Source organism: Microcebus murinus, chromosome 5 (genome assembly GCF_040939455.1).
Source record: "Microcebus murinus isolate Inina chromosome 5, M.murinus_Inina_mat1.0, whole genome shotgun sequence".
Classification (NCBI taxonomy): Eukaryota; Metazoa; Chordata; class Mammalia; order Primates; family Cheirogaleidae; genus Microcebus; species Microcebus murinus.
Genome location: NC_134108.1, coordinates 105,268,653 through 105,288,833, shown reverse-complemented (window position 1 = coordinate 105,288,833; position 20,181 = coordinate 105,268,653). Strand labels below are relative to the sequence as shown.

The window sequence follows — 20,181 nt, the reverse complement described above, 5'->3', positions numbered from 1 at the left end:
ATAAGGATCGGTATCTTACAATTCAACAATAAAGAGTCAAATTACCCAATTTAAAAATGGGCAAAGAATTTGAATAATCATTTGTACAAAGAAGATATACACATGGCCAATTAACACATGAAAAGATGCTCAATATCATTAGTTACTAGGGAAATTCAAATCAAAACCACAATGAAATACTACTTTCCTCCTACTAGGATGGCTATGATCAAAAAGAGGGACAATAGCAAGTGTTGGTAAGGATGTGGAAAAATTAGAACATCCATACATTGCTGGTGGGAATGTAAAATGATGCAGCTGCTTTGGAAAACAGTCTGGCAGCTTCCCAAAAAGTTAAAGATAGAGTTATCATATTACCCAGAAAGTCCACTTCTAAGTATATTAGACAAAAGAAAAAGAAAATTAAAAATATATGTCCAATAAAAAATACACACACACACACACATATATATATATGTCCACTTCCAAACTGATACATGAATATTTATAGCAACATTATTCAAACTAGCCAAAAAGTGGAAACAATCCACAAGTCTGTTGACTGATGAATGGATAAATAAAATATGGTATATCCGTACAATGAACTATTACTAAGCCATAAAAAGGAAGGAGTGATAATGCTACAGAATGTATGAATCTTGAAAACGTTATATTAACGGAAAGAAGACAAACACAAAAGACCACCTGTTGTATGATTCCATTTGTAAAACTTTATTTATTTACTAAAAACATTATACTAACAGAAAGAAGACAAACACAAAAGACCACCTGTTGTATGATTCCATTTATAAGAAATGTCTAAAGTAGATTAGTGGTAGTGGTTGCTAGGGTAGGAGGGGGGGTGGGTAGTGACCGCTAATGGGTATGGGGTTTCTTTCTGGGTTGACAAAAGTGTTCTGGAGTTAGGTAATAGTGATGGTTACACAACTTTGTGAATATATTTTAAAACATTGAACTGTACATCTTAAAAGGGTAAATTTTATCATACGTGAATTATATCTCAATTAAAAAGGTTTAAGAAAATAATTTTTGAGCATCTACTGAGTTTCACGCACTGTCTAGGAGCTGGGTAGGCCACCACAATTGAAGTCCCTTCTCTTGTGGAGCTGACATTCTAGTCTGGGGGTAAAACAGGCAATAATCAGTAAGCAAGAGAGCGTCTAATATGCTAAGAAAAGTATAGAAACAGGGTAAAGGGCAGAGTGATGGGGGCGGGGAGGTGTGTGCTGTTTTAGACAGGAAGGTCAGGAAGCTCTTGCTGATAAGGTGAGAAAGACCTGAGCTGTGGAGGGAGCGAGTCTTTAGCCCTGAAGGAAATGCATTTAGGTGGAGGAAACAGCAAAGAGACTGGGGTGTGCCTGGGGAGGAGGCCAGTGCACCTGGAGAAAAGTGAATGTATGGGGGAGGGAGAGTGGCGAGATAAGGAAAGGGGCGTGTGTGTGTGTGCGCGCGCGCGCAGTGGGGGCCAGTTGTGTAGGGCCTTATAGGCTGTAGGTGAGAACTTTGGATCGGATTTTGGATTTTGCTTTGAATGAAATGAGAAGCGTTAGATGGTTCTGAGCAGAGGGTATATGTATTTTGATTTGGGGTTGACAGAGTCCCTCTGGCTGCTCTAGAGGGAATAGCTAATAGAGGACAGGTGCGGGAGTGGGAGTGTCACCTGTTAGGAGGTTACTGCAGGAATCCAAACAAGAGGTGGAATCACTTAGGCCAGGGGAATAAAAGTCCCACCTCATGATGTTGAGAAGTAGTCAGATCCAGATATGGTTTGGAGTGATGCCTCTAAATCTCTTGCCCCATTACCTGGATCAACCTAACAAATTCAGCTTACAGCTGCCTGCACAAAAACCAGTCCTTCCTTTTAGAAGGTATATTTGAGAGGAGTTGGAAGGAGAAGTCTCGGAGAGAGGCCATATCTCACACTCATGTGTTAATTCTTTTTGAGCTTACCAGAACATTTGTGTGTTCTTCCAAAGTAAGAGGGCCTCAGTATCTCTTTGTATGATCCAGAGGCTCCTCCCATTCAAGTCCCACTACCCCTTTCTTCTTTTATAGATCATGTAGGATTCTTCTTGGGTGCCTGGTTCCACTTAGGAGCTGGAGAGATTCACAGGAGCTTAGGTGGGAAAATCGAGCTTAGCTCAGTGACCTTTAGCCTCTTGCAATTCCTGACTCTCTAAGCAGTGCTCTTCCTTCCTCAGTCAGGAGCCCATTGCAAAGTTTCTTACTGTGACCTTGAGTCCATGAATAATCCTGATGTTTCACCCTGCAGATCCTCACAGAGTATCTGGCCATTAACCACATGCTGCCATTTAAGTGGTGTGTCCTGACAACTTCTCCGGTTCCTGACATACTTTCCTTCCCACCCCGTGAAGTCTCCAGGCCCTCGTAGTCTCTACCAGCAGGCTCTGCAAAACGTGCACTGGTTCACAGTGTCTCCACCAACCTCCTTTCCCCATACAGAGATCACGCCTCTAAAACTCAAGAAAATCTGGGGCCATGAAGGCTTGCAGTTATTAACAAAGTTAATTTCCAATTGCAGTTTCACAAACAGGATTCGCAGACTTCTTCAATTTAGTGAATTCATATGGCAGGGAACAAGTGTGGGACATCTGGCCCTAAGTGGTGTATTCTCCCGGGAATGATGACACTCTCGTCCTGGAGTGGTCTCCATGTTTAGTTCCAAGGTGGTGATTTAACCTGAGAAGCAGCTGAAAACTGGGTCTTAGTCAGTTGCCCTCCTAGAGCTGAACTGCCTCAAGTTCCATCTCAGAAAAATGGTCAAACATGCAAACAAAACCGAAGCAGACTAACAGACAGAAAACACTGTAAGCCTGATATGGAAAAGCAAACAGAAAATTAGATCTTTACTGAGGCAGCTGCTAAAACACCGAGGATTCTAACCAAAACATAGAGCAAAACTTACAAATCTTTCCCTCTAAATACCATACTGTATAATAGCTGCCTCTCTCACCGTCGGTCTTGCTCCTCATATCTCCAAAGCACCCCAAACTCTCTAAAAGCCCTTGTGCCTTCTCTCTGTGTCTCTGCCCCCCACCTTCTCAGGTGGTGCCCCCAGGTCTCTGCTCCATGTGTTTCTCTGATGACACAACCAAAGGCCAGGCCTGTCTGAACAGCAGAGATCCCTTTTTAGACGCTGTGGAGGGAGGGAGGGAAGTGGTAGCCATTCAGAAATCAATTTTTCATCTTAATCCTGCTATAAAATGTATGTCTTATCATTGTGAACCTTCTGTGTCATAGAATGTAGAACTATCTCAATGGGGCAAGGACAAGAAGTACATGCTCGAAAGCTGATTCAGATGTCAATGCAGCAGGTACGTGACAAAGACAACGGCTCCTATCGCAACATTGTTGCCAGGATGTAGTGATGGGTGAAGCATGTCCTCCTGGGATGCTCAATCCTTATTTTACATTTTTGTTTGTGTGTGTGTGTGTATATATATATATATATATATATATATATATATATATATATATATATATATAGTAAATCTTTGATTGCCTGTGAATTTTAAACCTCAATCTAATTTCCTCGACATTCCCACAAAAAGCCTGTTCCATTTTCTATAGTATAAGCTCTATTTTATTTTCACTAGTTTTTGTTTGTTTGTTTTACAATTTGGAAGAAACATCTTCTGGTTCCTAAGAATGCAGCTCTAGCAGTCTTGGAATTTCATGATCGATATTAATAGATAGTACTTAAGAAGTGACAGATTGAGACAGTTAAACTTCAATTTTTGGTTAAAGGCAGGCTTTCACTTTTCATTAACGGATAGTTTCAGGCAAATAAGAAATATGTTTAAATATTGATAATGGTTTTTGTTGAAAATTGCAAGTTGAATGGAATGTTGAAAAATATTTCCCATCACACCTAATAAATACACAGGACATTAATTTTCTAGAAATGCTCCATTGATAGCCATTTCAGCTGTAAGAAGAAATTGCACCATTTATAAAAATAAAAATAAGATCTTGGTTTATTTTTAAGCTTTTGATCTTATAATGTCTGTACAAACTTTGGTGCAGTTTTTCTCTGGGAATTAATGGCCAGAGAGGGTTAATGGGCTAAAACTCTGCTTGGGTCATCAAATTTTTAAGCTAGTCATTAATTTTCAAATGCCCTAAGCCTTAATCTTTATCACTTAATTAAATTCAATAATATATTTAATTTATATATATACATCTCAAAGCAATTATATATAATTATTTTTACTCAGATCGAATGTTTCACTCTATTGAGTGATTTGACAGTTTAACTTTAGGCCTTAAATAATTTCTTTAGTTTCAATGAGTGAGACATTTTTAAGTTCAAACACTGCATTCCCATTAACCTTCTTTGGAATACTAGTTGTTACAACTTCCAAGTTCTGTTTCTCAAGGTGGGGTAAGTATTGATAATAATGGCATTATTGGTGGGGGGACCACATGAACAGGTGCAGCTGTGTTGCCACCTTGAGGGACACCAGATGTAGGATCAAGATGACATTGTGGAATGCAGAGTAGGGAACCAGAAAGGTCACTGGGTCTATGATGATACAAACGAATCCTGAATTCCATCTTCCTCTGAACGCCCCAGTTATACAGACCAACACATTCCCCTTGCTATTTAAGCCAATTCAAGTTGTATTTTCTCCTACAGTTGAAGGTATGATATATATGCCTTACTATATATTTATTTAGCTCAACATTTTTTAGTTTATATAGCTGATTCCTCTATGAGGAAATGAAACATTAAAGGGTTGTCCGGTTAAGAAACTATGTCCTCACAAACTATGGGGATGGCTATGTGACACATACTGTTAAAGGTAGTTTATCAAGCATTTATTTAGATAGTACTTAAGTTATGTGGCTTCAGGAATGTGTGGGAAGAGTGATGATAAAGAATAAGGTTTAGTACCATGGTAGCAAATGTCACCAAATGTATTGTCTCCAGCTTTCATGAGACGGTGTGTGTCTTTCTTTGTAACTATGACCATGAACCAGTCTTCTTGGTTTTGGGGTGAGTCAGTTCTGATTTACCGTAAGCAGGACAATTTAAGTCACCAATTCCAAAATACCCATTCCCACCATTAGATGGTGCACACATTATACTTATACAAGTCTGCCTTACAAGTTTTAATTTCTGTTCCTTTCTGAGCCAGGGGTGGCAGAATACAATCATTTTGAGCCCACTTAATTCCAAGTAATCAGCTTGTACCAGTAGCAGAAGAAATAATTGTACTGACATGTAATTTTTTAAAAAGTGCTCAAAACAGAGTATTCACATGTTCTAAACAAAGCATTTTTTTAAAAAAATTGTGCATTTTGTTTTATTGAAATCATATCGAAAAAGTTACAGGAAATAAATATGAACTCATTTTTGGATACAGGGTGGTTGGGTATTACTGCAAAACTGTCACCTTGGCCTGGAATTCATGGAAGAATTACTGGAAACACTAACTACTATTGAAGCCAGTGATGATTCTTTCCGAGTATGGATAACTACCGAGCCCCATGATCGATTTCCAATTACATTGCTTCAGGTTTGTTACTCTGAGATTAGTGTCTTTTCACTGAGAGTTATATGAATAAAGATGGCATAAGTGCCATTATTGAGAGATGGAAACACAATTGGGGCTTTTTGGTCCAGTAGAGTCTGCACTGCAAAATCTTGTACTATAATCGTCAAACTCTTGACTATAAACATCAAGGTTAGACTATAGTATTAATAAATATTTCCACAAAAGAGTTCTAAGTCCCAGGCACAGTAGCTCACATCTGTAATCCTAGCACTCTGAGAGATCATTTGAGCCTGGGAGTTTGAGACCAGCCTGAACAAGAGCAAGACCCCATCTCTACTAAAAATAGAAAAAATTAGCTAGCTGAGGTGGTACACACCTGTAGTCCCAGCTACTCAGGAGGCTGAGACAGTAGTTTGAGGTTGCTGTGAGCTAGGCTGATGCCATGGCACTCTAGCCTCTGTATCAAGAAAGAGTTCTAAGACTTGGTGCTAACTTACTGGGTTTCAGCTCTGGTCACTGTAATTAGTTTATGCAGTGCTGAATTTTAGCCCACATTTTGTATCTTATAAGCATATTGTTGTCTGATGTATAGGTTGAGCATCCTGAATCTGAAAATCGAAATCTGATTTTCAGACTTTTGGATTTGGGATGCTCCACCTGTAAGTATCACGTTAATATTCCAAATTATGAAATCCAAAAAACACTTCCAGTCCCAAGCATTTCAGACAAGGGATATTCCACCTTATTACAATGTATCATAAGTTCTATTTCATTCTTTACAGTAATTTGTAGAAACAAAACAACTGTTTGCTTTTTATGACAGACTTCCCTCAAATTCACTAACGAGCCACCCCAGGGTGTGCGTGCGGGTTTGAAAAGAACGTTTGCTGGAATTAATCAAGACCTTCTGGACATCAGTAATTTGCCCATGTGGAAGCCCATGCTTTACACAGTAGCGTTTTTACACTCCACCGTGCAGGTAAGTTTGGAAAGCAGTTCCACATCTAGGGAATGGCAATGCTGGGGGGTGGCCTTCCAGGGTGGCTCTGCTTCATCTTACCTCCCAGCACGCTCCCCGCCGGGTATAGCGCACACCCGTTTATGTATTTCCTGCGCGCCCCCACCCCTGCCACTGCCCTGGCCACTGGAATGTCACGTTCTCCAGGGCCAGGACAGTCTGTTGGTAACAGCCGGATCTCCCACTGCCACAGCAGCATCTGGGACGTTGCCAGAGCTCGGCAAATATTTGCAGGATGAGCAAACGGATAATTCAGATAGGAGCTTGGTTTTGAAAGTGCCTGTGCTGGCCTGGAATTTTATGTGCACCGTCTCGTGTAATGCTAACAACCACATTTCAGGGTAGGATTATCACCAGCTCGGAGACGAGGAAATCGAGCCTCAGAAAGGTTAAGTACACCTTGCGTGTGGTAGGTCCGGAACTGCTGGGCTCCGATTTATGTACGTTTTGCACCTACTTATAACCCAGTAGTAAAAGTGGCGGTGACTTGGAGGAGGAGGAGCACCAGTGCTTTTACGGTCTAAATACTTACATAGTAGCTTAATACTTTTGTGGTTACCAAGCAACTTGTCTGCAGGACTTTTAATTTTTTTTGTTATTGTTTTGTTCTGCATTTGAAAGCTGTATGATTTCAGTGCATTCTTGATTTCATAGAGAATTGAAGGGGTTCCTTTAACCCCTTCCTTCATTCCTTCCCTCCCTGAGGCTGGGGTGAGGGACAAATGGATCAACTGGCGCCTCCCATGAGTTGTGCTTTTAGCTGTGCACGGTGGTGCTTCCCCTCACTCTCTCCGCCCTGCCCAAGGACAGAGGGGAGTTGAATGCTTACCCCAGAAGATGCGGGGTGTTCACCCCTGGCTCGTCATCCCGGCCACTTTGCTAGATTCCGTGCTGCCCAACGAGAGGGCTGCAGGATTTGTCTGTCTCCCAGCCCTGAAAGAGTTAAAAATCAGATTAAAAGCTTTGTTGGTGGTTATTTTTACTAACTTCCATTGTGGCCTTTAGATTGTAAATTACAGCTTTCAAGTCACTGAAGCCTATTTCAGACATTCTTATCTGGGAATTGTTCGCTTTGCTAGACCTTATCACATGCTAATACAAATATTGCTTTAACTCTGTTATTTAATTCCCAGTGCACAAATAATGTTTTTCATGATTCTGTTCCTAGTAGCGATGATTCAGCTCTTCCACCGTGCTTATCATGGAGAGATAATTGGGGGTATTTTCCATATGGTTAATGCAGCAACCTGTGTTTTTAGTGGCCATTGTTTAAGTGCTAAACAGAAGAAGAGCAACAGGCCGTGGTCCAGTTATGGGGCAAAAGTGTGCTTGACACGCATGTGTTTAAGTTAAAACAAAGAAATATATTCCCTCTGTTAGGGCCATGAAGCTAATAGTGGTATGTCCATAAAAAACAACAACAGCAACAACCAACCAAAATGTTGAATATCTCTTAATCAAATAGTAGTGTGCCAAAATAGCACACCACCGAGAGTCGGGAGGCCTGGACTTTAGTACTTGCTGTGAAATCAGTATCTGGGTGAGGCTGATCGGGTTATGTCTCTCCCAGGGCCTCCGTGCGGTCAGAGCTGAAGTAGGGGATCTTTCGCGATTTTTCCCATTTCTAAAATTCTGTCATCCTGTGCTATGACGACACAGCAAGTGTAGGTAACTCAAACATATTTCCCTCTATTCTTTTTTCATCAATGTCAGAAACGTTTATGGCAGTACTTTAGAAATCTCACAGAAACTTCAGAATTATGTTTCAGAAATACTGTTTACTGTGCTATTGCCTAAGTATATATTTTTTGACTCGGTTAGGATAAAGCCAGCTTGATCGAAAAGTCCAGAATTCTTTAGAGACTGCTATCCTGGGCCAGCAGCATTGATGTCTCTCGGGAGTTTGTTGGAGACACATCCCAGGTCCCGCCCCAGCCCCGCGGAGTCAGAATCCGCGTTGTAATAAGATGCCCGAGGGATTAGTGTACACGTGGAAGTTTGAGACACAACTACTATAGGAAGGAACTTTTTGAATTAGTGACTTATGTTTCTTTTATCTCTGTAGCATTGAACATAAGAGACAAAAATCTGATTTGTTAATTGACGAATGGAGTTCTCCAAATTAACACGGGTATCCCCTGCTTTATGCAAACATGATGTATATACTTTTGCCATTGTGGAGACTGAAAAAAGTATTAGTTCATGTCACATAACCTGAACCGTCAGAGCTGGGGAGGGTTCACGTTGGAGTCTGTCCCAAATTAGAATGGAGGAGAGCCCAGTGGTAAAATAGCCAATCCCCTGCCTGCTCCCCACTAAAAAATGTAATTCATCCCACTGAATCCTGGCTTGGCATCATGCCATCAACTCACCCCAGTTCAAGGGCATGATGTGTAATGTTGATCCCATTCCTATGGCAGGGAACAAAATGAGCACCCCCCCCCTTTCCTAGAGGAAGAGGAAGTAGATTTGGGATTAGGGACAACCTTTCTTATTCCCAGTACTCTGGCATGTGCCTGGGCTCTCTTTGGCCGCCACGCCCTGAGAACATTTCAGCATCCTCTTGGAGATGGCCTGTGAATCTTCTCTCTGGCCTCAATAATCTCTCTGTGGTTTCCTGAGAACTCCAGTGCAACATCGTTCTGGGTTTAGAGCAAGCTCATATTCACCCTTTGGGATTTTGATTTTAAGCACATTTTCTTCCAAAGCCTTGATATTATGAAACTCATTGCATTTTTTGGTCTCCTCCCAACACCTCCTACAGAAGGTCAGAATAACATTGTCTGTGTTTTTTTCCTATTGATGGTCACTCTTTGAGGGGTGTGTTGGGTGAGTAAACGCTGTAATCAATGATTCTCAGCCAGTGCTTGGACCCCCGACCACTTAAGTCAGAACCCCTGGGAGGAGCAGAGGGAGGGGGTATCATTTTAGAAAGTGCCAAGTGATTCTAATATGGAATGAGAATTGAGAATGACAGCCAGACACCATAGCCCTTAAGGCAGGAGTCTTTGCCATTTTTACATCCGTTTCATGGTTTGGGATTTTTCTCCCAAATCACCCCATTTTTCTCCCCATCACCTTAGTTTGCCCACATTGAGCCTCACATTTCTGATTTTTCTAACAGCTAACAGCTTTTATGTAACTCTGAGGTTTTGTTTTGTTTTATTTGTTTGTTTGCCAAGGTCAATTGATCAGGATCTCTAAGGGCCTGCTATGGCCGTTGCAAACTTAGAAATTTTATCATGGCCCTTAAAGATAATTTAAATACTAAGTAAAAATGGCCGTATCGACAGGGCCCAGGGGATTCCATAATTAATAGTTCTTCATTAAGAAAAGTGTTTACTTCCCCTGCATTTTGTTTTCTTTCTCAAGTTTGAGCCTTGACAAACACTCCTTTCAAATTTAATAGTGTAGGTAGAGTTCTTGCTTTGGAGAGGCATGATTATAGAATTCTTAGTTTAAATGGCTTTGAATGATTACAATAATATGACACAGGTTTGTCTTTCACGCTCCATCCTATAGTGTTTCCTAGTGCTTCTGACTATTTTCGTTAATTATTTTTACCTGTTAAAGCTCCCATTGTATTGTCTAGTATGGATTGTATTTTTCATTTTATATTAGCTGCAGTTATTGGAGTTATTAGATAGCTCCAGTTGTCTTGTTTTGAAGGCGCAAGTGAAGAGATTCTGCATTGGGCTGTGGGAACTGCAGAGGTAGTTTATCTAACACAATTAGAAGTAGCTTTGACATCATTAAAATGATGACTCCATTGAGCAACTTTTCATCAGTGTTGTAAAGAGTTTTTCATATTTCCAGGTTTTCCATATTTCACTAGTACTTCTGTGTTTTATATATTCTTTGAAGAAAAAGAAGGAGCTGTATTGGCCAAATTAAGTAGGGAGTAGACCGGTTTTCCTAAAATCATCACTCTCTAACTTAACGACGTACAATAACTCCCTTCTGTTGAATGACGTTTTAACATTCAAACCTGTCTACATTCCATGCCCGAGGTCCGTGCCGCTGCTCACCAGAGCTGTCTACTGCAATAGAACCTTCTGCCCGCAGCACCCTTCTCCACAGATCACAAGCTTTGCATTCCTGTCTTGCTCGTGGCCTTTGCCAAGCCTGGAAACCTCTTCTCTCCTCTTTCAAAGACCAGCTCAGTTTCATTCTTCCCAGAAGCCTCTGATTGAACATCTTCTTCAGGCCCGTCTGCTAAATTTCAACACTTACATTACATTTACTATCACATTGTCCTTTCTGTGTTTCTAAGTCTTATTTTCTCACCAAGTTTAAAACTCCTTGAAAATACATCTATTTAAATATTTTCCTATTGTACTACATGGGATGCATGCCAAGGTTTCAAAAATACTCATTGGACTGAAGCAATTGAATGCTCCAGATAAGTCTAGCAAAACCCTTCGTTTTTGAGCTTCCACATGAGTTCTTAGGTTCCATTGGTTTGAGTCTATCTCAATACTATTCCAAGGCAATACAAAAAAAAAAAAAATAGCAGGAAGGAGAGATGACTTCATTTGTGAAGGAAAAGACACCCATCAAGATTTTGTCTTTTTTTCCAAGATGAGCTAATCAGTTTATTATGACTTTAGTAAACCAACTGAAAAAGTAAATGCTTTAAATGAAAATTGGTAGTAAGAAAAATATGAAGCAAATCTCAGCATTGGGGCAATTTTCAGAGCTCACATTTTAAAAAGCAACTGAATTGCAATTGCTCAGTGCATATAAATGGGAGTGTTTCCATAGAGCCAATTTCATCAGCTTCAGTAATTGAAAAGGATTATTTTTCATTCAATCCTCTGTCTAATTGAACATTAAATTTTAAAAACTAAGTCAAACACATAGGTAAAACTAATAGTATAGATTTTGATCCTCTTTTTCAAAACCGGGAAAACATTCATATTTCACTAATAAGTGTTAGCTTTCTTCTCTTCAAAGTCCTCCAGATGGAAGAAATCTCAGGGACTAAAGTTTTAGCAGTATGCATTTTCATGTTAATATCCCATAAACTGTCTTAACCCCCCTTTGCTCCTGGAATAGCCTGGAAAAGGCTCACCTTGATGTTTCTGAGCTCCACTCCAGAAATTCAAAACACTGGCTCAGCCTGGGACTGACTTCCCAGAGGGTGAGAGGGGCAGTTCCTTTTGTTCTGATGGCAATCGGGCAAATGTTTATCAGGCAACAGTGACTCTTTCTCCAAAGGTGTGGGCGCAAAAGGAGAGACAAAAATAGAAGACATGTTTTTCACTGTCAAGGCTCAAAATCTGGTTACAGGACCAAATATTTCAACATGAAACCACTGAAAAAACAAACCAAGGCAATGTGAGTCCTGGGCCCAGGAGGCACCCAGCCATGGAGAGAAGCAGACAGTTTTAGGAGCCATTCTTGTGCCTGGGACCCCACAGTGTCTCCTTCTGTCAAGGCCATGCCTCTGTTCCTCCTCACCTCCTCTTGTACAAGGTGGAAGGCAGCACTTCACAGCTCCCAAGTTCACAGGTTTTCCTAGTATAAACTCCAGATAGTGATTCTCAACCCTAAGTCCAAATTCCCGGGAGAAGGAATCTGGTCAGCTCTTCTTGGACTGGTTACCCACCTTTCATCAAATTAGCTAAGGGATGTGAAGTGAGTCATGTCATAAAAATCTCTAACGCCTGATGACCTAACCTAAAGAAGTGCAGGTCTAGAAGTCATGGTAATATCTTACATTTTTTTTTTTTTTTTTTAATTTTTTTTTTCTTTTTTTTTATTTTTTTAGAGATGGGGTCTCGCTCTTGCTCAGGCTGGTTTCGAACTCCTGACCTTGAGCGATCCTCCCACCTCGGCCTCCCAGAGTGCTAGGATTACAGGCGTGAGCCACCGCGCCCAGCCTTACATTTTTAAGAGTTCTTTTTTTCTGTTTTTTTTTTTCTTTTGCCCTTAGTCTGATCTCCCAGGGTCAGAACATTTGGACCCAAATTAATGTTAATGGTTTACTTAATACTTTAAAAGCATGCCCTGAAAATCAGTAATTAAAAGCTTTGTATTCTCTGAATTTCTTCTCTGACTTGTCCATGAACTTGTGCAACCAAAAATTTATTTAGATTCATTTATATGGTGGGATTATTCCAGATCTGAAGCATGGAACAGCTGCAGTAAGAAGGACTAGAATGGCTTGTGAAAACGTGTGTGCGCGCGTGTGTGTGTGGCAGGGGGAGAGGGGTTGGGAAGGACAGAAAAGGGAAAGAAACATTAGTATATATTTAGAGTTAGAGAAGTAGAATTAAATATTCTTGTACATGTATAGGGCTCCTACTGTCTATATTATCCTTACCTTGCGCACTAGGGTCCTGGGCGCTAATCCAAATAAATCACTGGGCCTTCCTCCCTTAGAGGCTGATTATGTGCCAGGATAGGAAAACGATGGCATGAAAACATTTGGATTCATCTGTATGGTTTTCTGTGTAATCAGTGCCTGGAGACAGCAGTTCTAACTCTTGCATACCTTTAACATGGTCTCCAGAATATCAAAGCAATTGAATCATTTGCTCTGAGTGCAGTTTGATTATTTACGGGTAATAAACACTTAGCCGCTATTTCCTAGGAGTCTTTTAGGCTCTATTCAGTTAAGTATAGAGAACCAAATGAGGGTTGTGTGACAGTTTAAGACAGATGTGTCATGTGTACAAGAGAATTCTTAATTTTCAAAATCTGAAATGGCATGATTACAAAGTAAAGCTAGCAGGGAGTCTGAATGCTCTTGTGTGGTTAAGTTTTCAAGCTCGAAAAATCCAAACCCTTACATTTGACATTTCAAACTTTTAAGAGTCCAATTTAGATTAACAATTCATTTGGCAGATTTTTATCGAGCTCCCACTGTTTTTTCTGAGTTGTCAGTAGACTTTTTTAAACCCAAGAACTCACACTTGGGAAATATTTGGAGATTTGTTTCTATAAACCATTTGGCTATCGAGCCATGAAATAAAATTTCTAATGGTTAATACAGGTTTGTGCCACATAACAGTGTTTTCATCAACAACTGCATATATGGTTGTCGTCACATACCATATTTTTGCCGTACTTTGTTATGTTTACATATGTTTAGATACACAGATACTATTGTGCTATAATTTCCTTCAGTATTCAGTACAGTAACATGCTGTACATGCTTGTAGTCTAGGAGCAATAGACCATGCCATATAGCCTAGGTGTGTAGTAGGCTATACCACCTAGGTTTGCATAAATAGGTCATATAATTTTTCAAAATGTAACCCCATCATTAAGCAAAACATGACCAAAATTGTATATACTGTTCTTTTAAGACTGTCATCTTATTTTGATAACATGGCCTTAATTTTACTGTATTTTGTTCATAATAAAAACAGAATCAGCTACAGATAATTTTAAAAACCCACTCAATACTTTTCTTTGATGTTTTTAAGGAGCGACGAAAATTTGGACCCTTAGGATGGAATATTCCCTATGAATTCAATTCTGCTGACTTTTCCGCTAGTGTTCAGTTTATTCAGAATCACCTTGATGAATGCGATATCAAAAAAGTGAGTGAAACTGTTTCTTTTTTCCGTTTTTATCGTTGTCCTTAAATCAGAGCTCCACTAGTCATTTTCAGTCGTTGATGCAGAGTGAACTTGCTGAGGTCCGCCAATCCCCTTCAAAGGGGCTGGTCATTTTGATCAGGTAGCTACTTGCCTGGCCTCCTGCCCCCAACACTCACACACAACAGAAGCTGACATCTTCAGCTGAGTTCAGGGATGAAACGCAGCATGTTGCAAAATAGCACAGCCTTCCTCATTCATACTCAAGTGCCACCATGCACTTCAAGAGAAGGTACGCCATAAGCGAGCTCTTCCTCACTGATCTTACGCCTCCTCGAAGCGCGGATGGTCTCTGCCAGCCCATGTGAAAGTTCTTTTCCACCGTGAGCCACTTCTTAACCGTTAAACTTATGCATATAAATAACAATTATTTCTAAGCACTGTGTGGTGCTTTAGAGTTTCAAAGTGCTCGTGTATGCAGAATCTCATTTTTACCTTCCCAAGTCTGTGAAACTCTGTGAGATGGGTAAAGAAGCATTACTATTGTCCCCATTTTACTGGTGAGGTAACAGACGAGAGACTAAGAGACTTTCTCAGGTTCACAGAGCTAAGAACGCAAACCCAGTCGTCTTCTCACATAGATAAAGGGTTAGAAATCTGTTTTTTCTATAATCTTGGGCAAGTTAGTGAGCTTCAGAGCCTGTCTCCTCATCTGGAAAATGGCCATGGCTTCTGGGAGGGATAAATGAGTCATTGTTTGTGAAAGTACAGTATATGGTGCATAATAAGAGCTCAATAATGACCACTTTCTACTGTCTATTCCTCTCTTCCTCCCACACTAAGCCTTCAGGATCACAATAGATGCTGCAGTATTAGTATGGTGATGATGAGCTATGATAAGTGTTTACTCTAGAACCAAACGATCAGTTTTCCTTGAAATGACAGAAGGATGTTAAATTAAGAGTAGGGCTGGGCACGGTGGCTAATGCCTGTAATCCCAGCTACTTGAGCTATGTTGAGCCCAGAAGTTCAAGGCTGCAATGAGAGCTATGATCATGCCGCTGCACTCCAGCTTGGGCAACAAAGTGAGACCCTGTCTCTTTAAAAAAAAATTAAGATCATGGCAGTTCAATGAAAAGTGATATTGTAGGGGCCAGGCGTGATGGCTCACGCCTGTGATCCTAGCACTCTGGGAGGCCAAGGCAGGAGGATCGCTTGAGCTCAGGAGTTCGAGACCAGCCTGAACAAGAGCCAGACCTCTACTAAAAATAGAATAATCTGCTGGAAGTGGTGGCACACGCCTGTAGTCCCAGCTACTCGGGAGGCTGAGGCAGGAGGATCACTTGAGCCCAGGAATTTAAGGTTATAGTAAGTTATGATGACACTACTGCACTGTACCAGGGTGACAGAGCAAGACTCTGTCTCAAAAAAATATTATATTGTATGAGTTCTTATTCTGTGATTATTTATCATTTTGGTAAATACAAATAATATTTACCTTGAAATAGTTGCTTTGAAAATCAACCAAGCTAAAAATTAAATTTTAACCAAGAAAAAGTAAATAAAAACCAAGAATCCTCACTTCTTATACATCAAATGATTGAGTTTTTTTTAAAAAAAACGATTAATATCTATAATGTATTGCTAGTGTAAGATTGCTATAGAAATTAATAAATACTTTGATGTAGTTTTAGCACACAGAATGAGATGGCAGAGGATTGCATTGTAAAAAAGTTTTGTGAACAAATAATTTTCTGGTTGTTCTCATACTGATTCCAGAAAATATATTACTAAGAAGGCATATTAAAGTGTTGATTACTTGATGTTTCTCCTTTCTTCACTAAGCACCACTTTTTCCCTCTGTAACAGCTTGGCATTCCTAAATGATTATTATAGTTGATTATATCCACAGAGTGAAAAATAGTCTGTTTTTACCCTATTTTTAATAATCTATGGGCAATATATTTCCTAGTATTTAGCACTGTAGATTTTTCTTTGTTGAACAAACCCTAGCCGTTCCAGCCCTGAGTTATTAATATGAGATAATGAATAATTTTAAATGCAGCCTAACTAGTGCTTTCTTTCCCAGACTTTTCTTCTAGGGAAAGACCTGAAATGTCTATAATTATTTGTTTGGATTAACAATAAATTATGCCTTTTTATTTTTAATAAAGGGTGTATCGTGGAGTACAGTCCGGTACATGATTGGAGAAGTACAATATGGAGGCAGAGTGACAGATGACTTTGATAAACGTCTACTTAATTGCTTCGCTAGAGTAAGTCAATCTAGAAAAAATAAAGCGTGCAGACACATTTCACTGGGTTTTCCAATATTTTTTGTTTGTAACAGGTGTGCCAAACTTAGGGGGCAAAGTATAAAGCAGAGCTGCTGCAAAGAATTAGCAAGAAACACACACACACACACACACACACACACACACACACACACACACACACACACACACACAAAACTAGCGATCTACTTATGTTCCGGGGCAGCACATCAGTAAATTCCCAATGTTCTGTGACTCCTTTCCTGTGCAGATGAACTGATCGTGCCTGGGGTCTCTCCCCACCGCCCTCCTCTACACTCCCCATGCCTCTGCACCTCACTTTTGAGAACACTGGACATCGTTTTTATGCCTCCTCCTTTGAATGCGAATCTCATGGTGATGGAAGGCCCCAAAATAAGTGATCAAAGAATTAATCATAATTTGAGTTTCTCATCTCTTCTGGTTGGATTGGACAGTTGAAAACTGATGAAGTGTTCACTTTTTCTCTTGAGTCAAATAAAATTCACAGATAGCGTAGTGATAAGCATTTTCTAGAGAAAATTCTTTCTTAGTAATTAAGGCTTTCGTCTGAAGGATAAATACTATAAATAACACCTACCAGATTCAGGCTCTTCTTAGAATTTTTTTACATATCCGAGAAGCAATATGCAGCCCCTAGGTAGAAAATAGCATCAGATATGAGTATTTTATGGTTATCGAGTTCTTTATATTAATTAAGACCTATATTGGTAATCTTCTGTTTTAATAACTTTTTCCCCTTAACAAATTTAAAACCTCAACAACAAAGCACAAGCTTTGGGGGTATTTGGTAAGCTGGGGTTAACAAGAAAACTGATTTTTCTTTTAACCCTTACATATTTTTGCAAGTTTTCCTTAAAGCCATAAGTGGAGCAAGGTGGGAAATAATAAGTGTCGGGGAGAATGTGTGGAGGCGGGAGCCCTGCTGCTGGCAGGCGGCGTTGGCACAGACCTCCTGGAAAGCAGGTCCATAATACTTAATGACATTTGGTATCCCAGGTAGGTTTATCCCAGAACATTTCTAAAAACAGTCCACAAATGAATATGTACAAAAATGTTCATGGCAACACTGTGTGTGGAGCTGAAGTCAACTGGCATAGGTTGGTTTCCCGGGAAACAGACTCTGAGATGGAGATTTGCATGCGAGTACCCCCTCCCCACCATGCCCTGCCCTTCCCCCAGGGCATGACCTTGGCTGAAGCAGCTCCCTTCTGCCAGGGCAGCTCCTGAGCAGGGGCAGTACTCCAGATAGCTGGGGGAGTGAGTGCCTGGAGGAGGACCGGGTGGCACATCATAGCATCCACTACTAAAGCCCTAGAATCCTAAGAGGATAGATAAGAGGTAGTGGGTGAGCACAGTGGAATACTACTGCTCATTCTTCTAGGGTACATTCTGGTGGCACTTAGTCTTATCAAGTGTGTGATAGGACTGCCTTCCAAACCACAATCCCACTCAGAGTATAGGTCCCAGAGACATTCTCAGAATGTCTGAAGATAAAGATATTATTCATAAAGATATTATTCATAGCATTGTTTGTGGTAGTGGGAAGTTGAAGACAACTTATGTATTCTTATGGGGAAATAGGTGAGTTAAATGTGGATGCCTATGATGGTATGTAGTGCAGCAACTGGAAGAGATGATCTATATGACATCATGCATAGATCTTAAAAACATTGTTGAGTGGAGAGCTTAAAAAATAAAATTAGATCTATAAAATGATACATGCATAGTTCCCAAGGATATATACAGATTCAAGGACATATATCAAGCACATGTAAATCGAATTTAAATAGATGCCCTTGGAGGGAAGGAGCCAGTGAGGACAGAATGGGGAAAAACTAAAATCAAATGGGCCTAGATTCATGAAAGTAATAAACTAAAGTGTATGAGAAACTCACCTCTCTATCTGAGGTTCAAAGGAGAAGAAAAGATGTCTTGGTAAGTATGCTCTGTTAGAATAATTGTGAAAGTACCTAACATTGGAGTTTGGCAGTGGAGACTGTGAGACATGGTTAGCTTCAGGTGTTTCACAGAGAGCACCAGCAGAATGCTGATGGGGTCAGGTGTATGGCGGAAAGAAGAGGTCAAGGGTCACTCCTAAGCAACTGGAGAGAGAATGTGACTATTATCAGAGAAAGGAAAAGACTGCAGGAGGAAGGAGTTATAGGCTGGGGCTGGAAATTAGGAGTTCTGTTTTGATCATGCAACATTTGAGATGTCTATTAGTACCATGAGGCCAGGGACTTTGATTACGTCAATGCTAAATTCCCAACACCTGAAACAGAGCCTTGCACATAATGGCTGCTAAATAAATATTTGTTGAATAAAAGAATGAATGAATGTACATAAACAAAGCAGCTGCATTTACAGATCTGGAGCTCAGGGTTGGAGATAAAGATCTAGAATTCTTCAGCATGTAGATGTCACAGTTGAAAGCTGCTATGTTAATCCAGCACCTCCAGGTAGATGGCTGAGCCCAGAGCACAGGGAGGGAGAAGAGGAGGTGTGACTCACTCAGCCCCCTACACCTTCCAGACCTCCGGCTGAGTGATTGCTTTCTCTGATGCTAACCTCCTGTCTTTCCTCTTCTTCTGCTTCTTCTCTGTCCCCTGATATTTGACATTTGGGCTACAGGAGGACTAGTCAGCTGACCTCAGCCCCCTTCTAGAAGCCTAAGATTCTCCATCCTCTGGACCTGGCCTTGGCTGGGACAGGTGTGTTTGGGACCGCAGACTCCCTGGTCTGGAAGCACAGGGCTCCCTGTCCAGGCCCCTGCTTCATTGGCTGCTCCTGAATAATAGTGGTTCCATCCTTACCCAGGTTGTGTTTCTCCCTTATGTCATATGGTTCTGGCTTTTATGACTCTCCCCTCAGCAATCAGTGCCCTAAATGAAAAGTTCATCCTGCTGGTTTTCCCTTGCTTCGCTCTGCGCCACTTCCCCAGGCTCCTTCCATCCCTGCCTCTCAGGGCTCAAGAGTAGCCTCACCTGCAGGGGCTCCAGCTGTCTGACCACTGACCGGCCCACTCCCTATTCCCACTGAACCCGCTCCTCCCCTACCATCCTCTCCAACTCCTGTCTCACCTGCTTCTTTCCTTCTCTTATTCCTGTCCAGCTTGGACCTGTTTCAGATGGGGCTCTCAATGACCTGGGACTAGTTTGGGTCTCTGGCTTTAGAGACATGAGGTTGCCACTTGAACCAGGCAGCAGCAGCCCTTTGAGGACGGCTGTGCAAAAGCCCTGCAGACTACACGCCCTCACCCCCCATGAGATCCCATCCTCAGCCCCAGTCTGACCTTCTACCCAGCTCCTGCCTGCACTGCTGCTGCTTCACCCCACTGTGTCTGTCATCCAGAGTCGCCAGGGGGAGAAGCAGTTCGACTGTGAACCGGTGTCTGATCATGGGGTCCTCTGTCCCTGTGGCTTTCGACTTAGGGCCTGTCTTTGAACCTCTGTTGTTTTCTCTGTCCTCTGCATCTTATGGAGTGTCTCTGCTAAAATCAACAGTTGCAGAACCTTATTCAGTGGTCTTGGATGATGACTACTTATCTTTGTGGGTACCCACTAGAGCCGCCCAAAGTAATTCCATGTAGGTTTTATATTCTGCATTTTGACTGTACCCCAAAGCAGCCTCCAAATTTGGTGAAAGTTAGTTACTTTTATGTGTGTGAATTTAGCTATTGTGTGTGTATAGATAAAGTAATGGAAAAATAGGAAGAAACCTCATTTTGCCTTTATGGATATATGCCATCTGGCAACATGGAATTCAGCGTGGTCATT

General features: G+C 41.0%; 1 protein-coding gene across 1 annotated transcript in view; it reads left to right on the top strand.

Moving 5' to 3' along the window:
- Positions 1-20,181, top strand: part of DNAH8 (dynein axonemal heavy chain 8) — a 285,679-nt gene that overhangs the window by 232,100 nt on the left and 33,398 nt on the right. Inside the window, exons 82-86 of the mRNA XM_076003387.1 lie at positions 3,262-3,335; positions 5,391-5,543; positions 6,346-6,501; positions 13,977-14,093; positions 16,265-16,366. Of these exons, the coding sequence (XP_075859502.1) occupies positions 3,262-3,335; positions 5,391-5,543; positions 6,346-6,501; positions 13,977-14,093; positions 16,265-16,366 (602 nt within the window). The remainder of the gene's footprint in view (positions 1-3,261; positions 3,336-5,390; positions 5,544-6,345; positions 6,502-13,976; positions 14,094-16,264; positions 16,367-20,181) is intronic.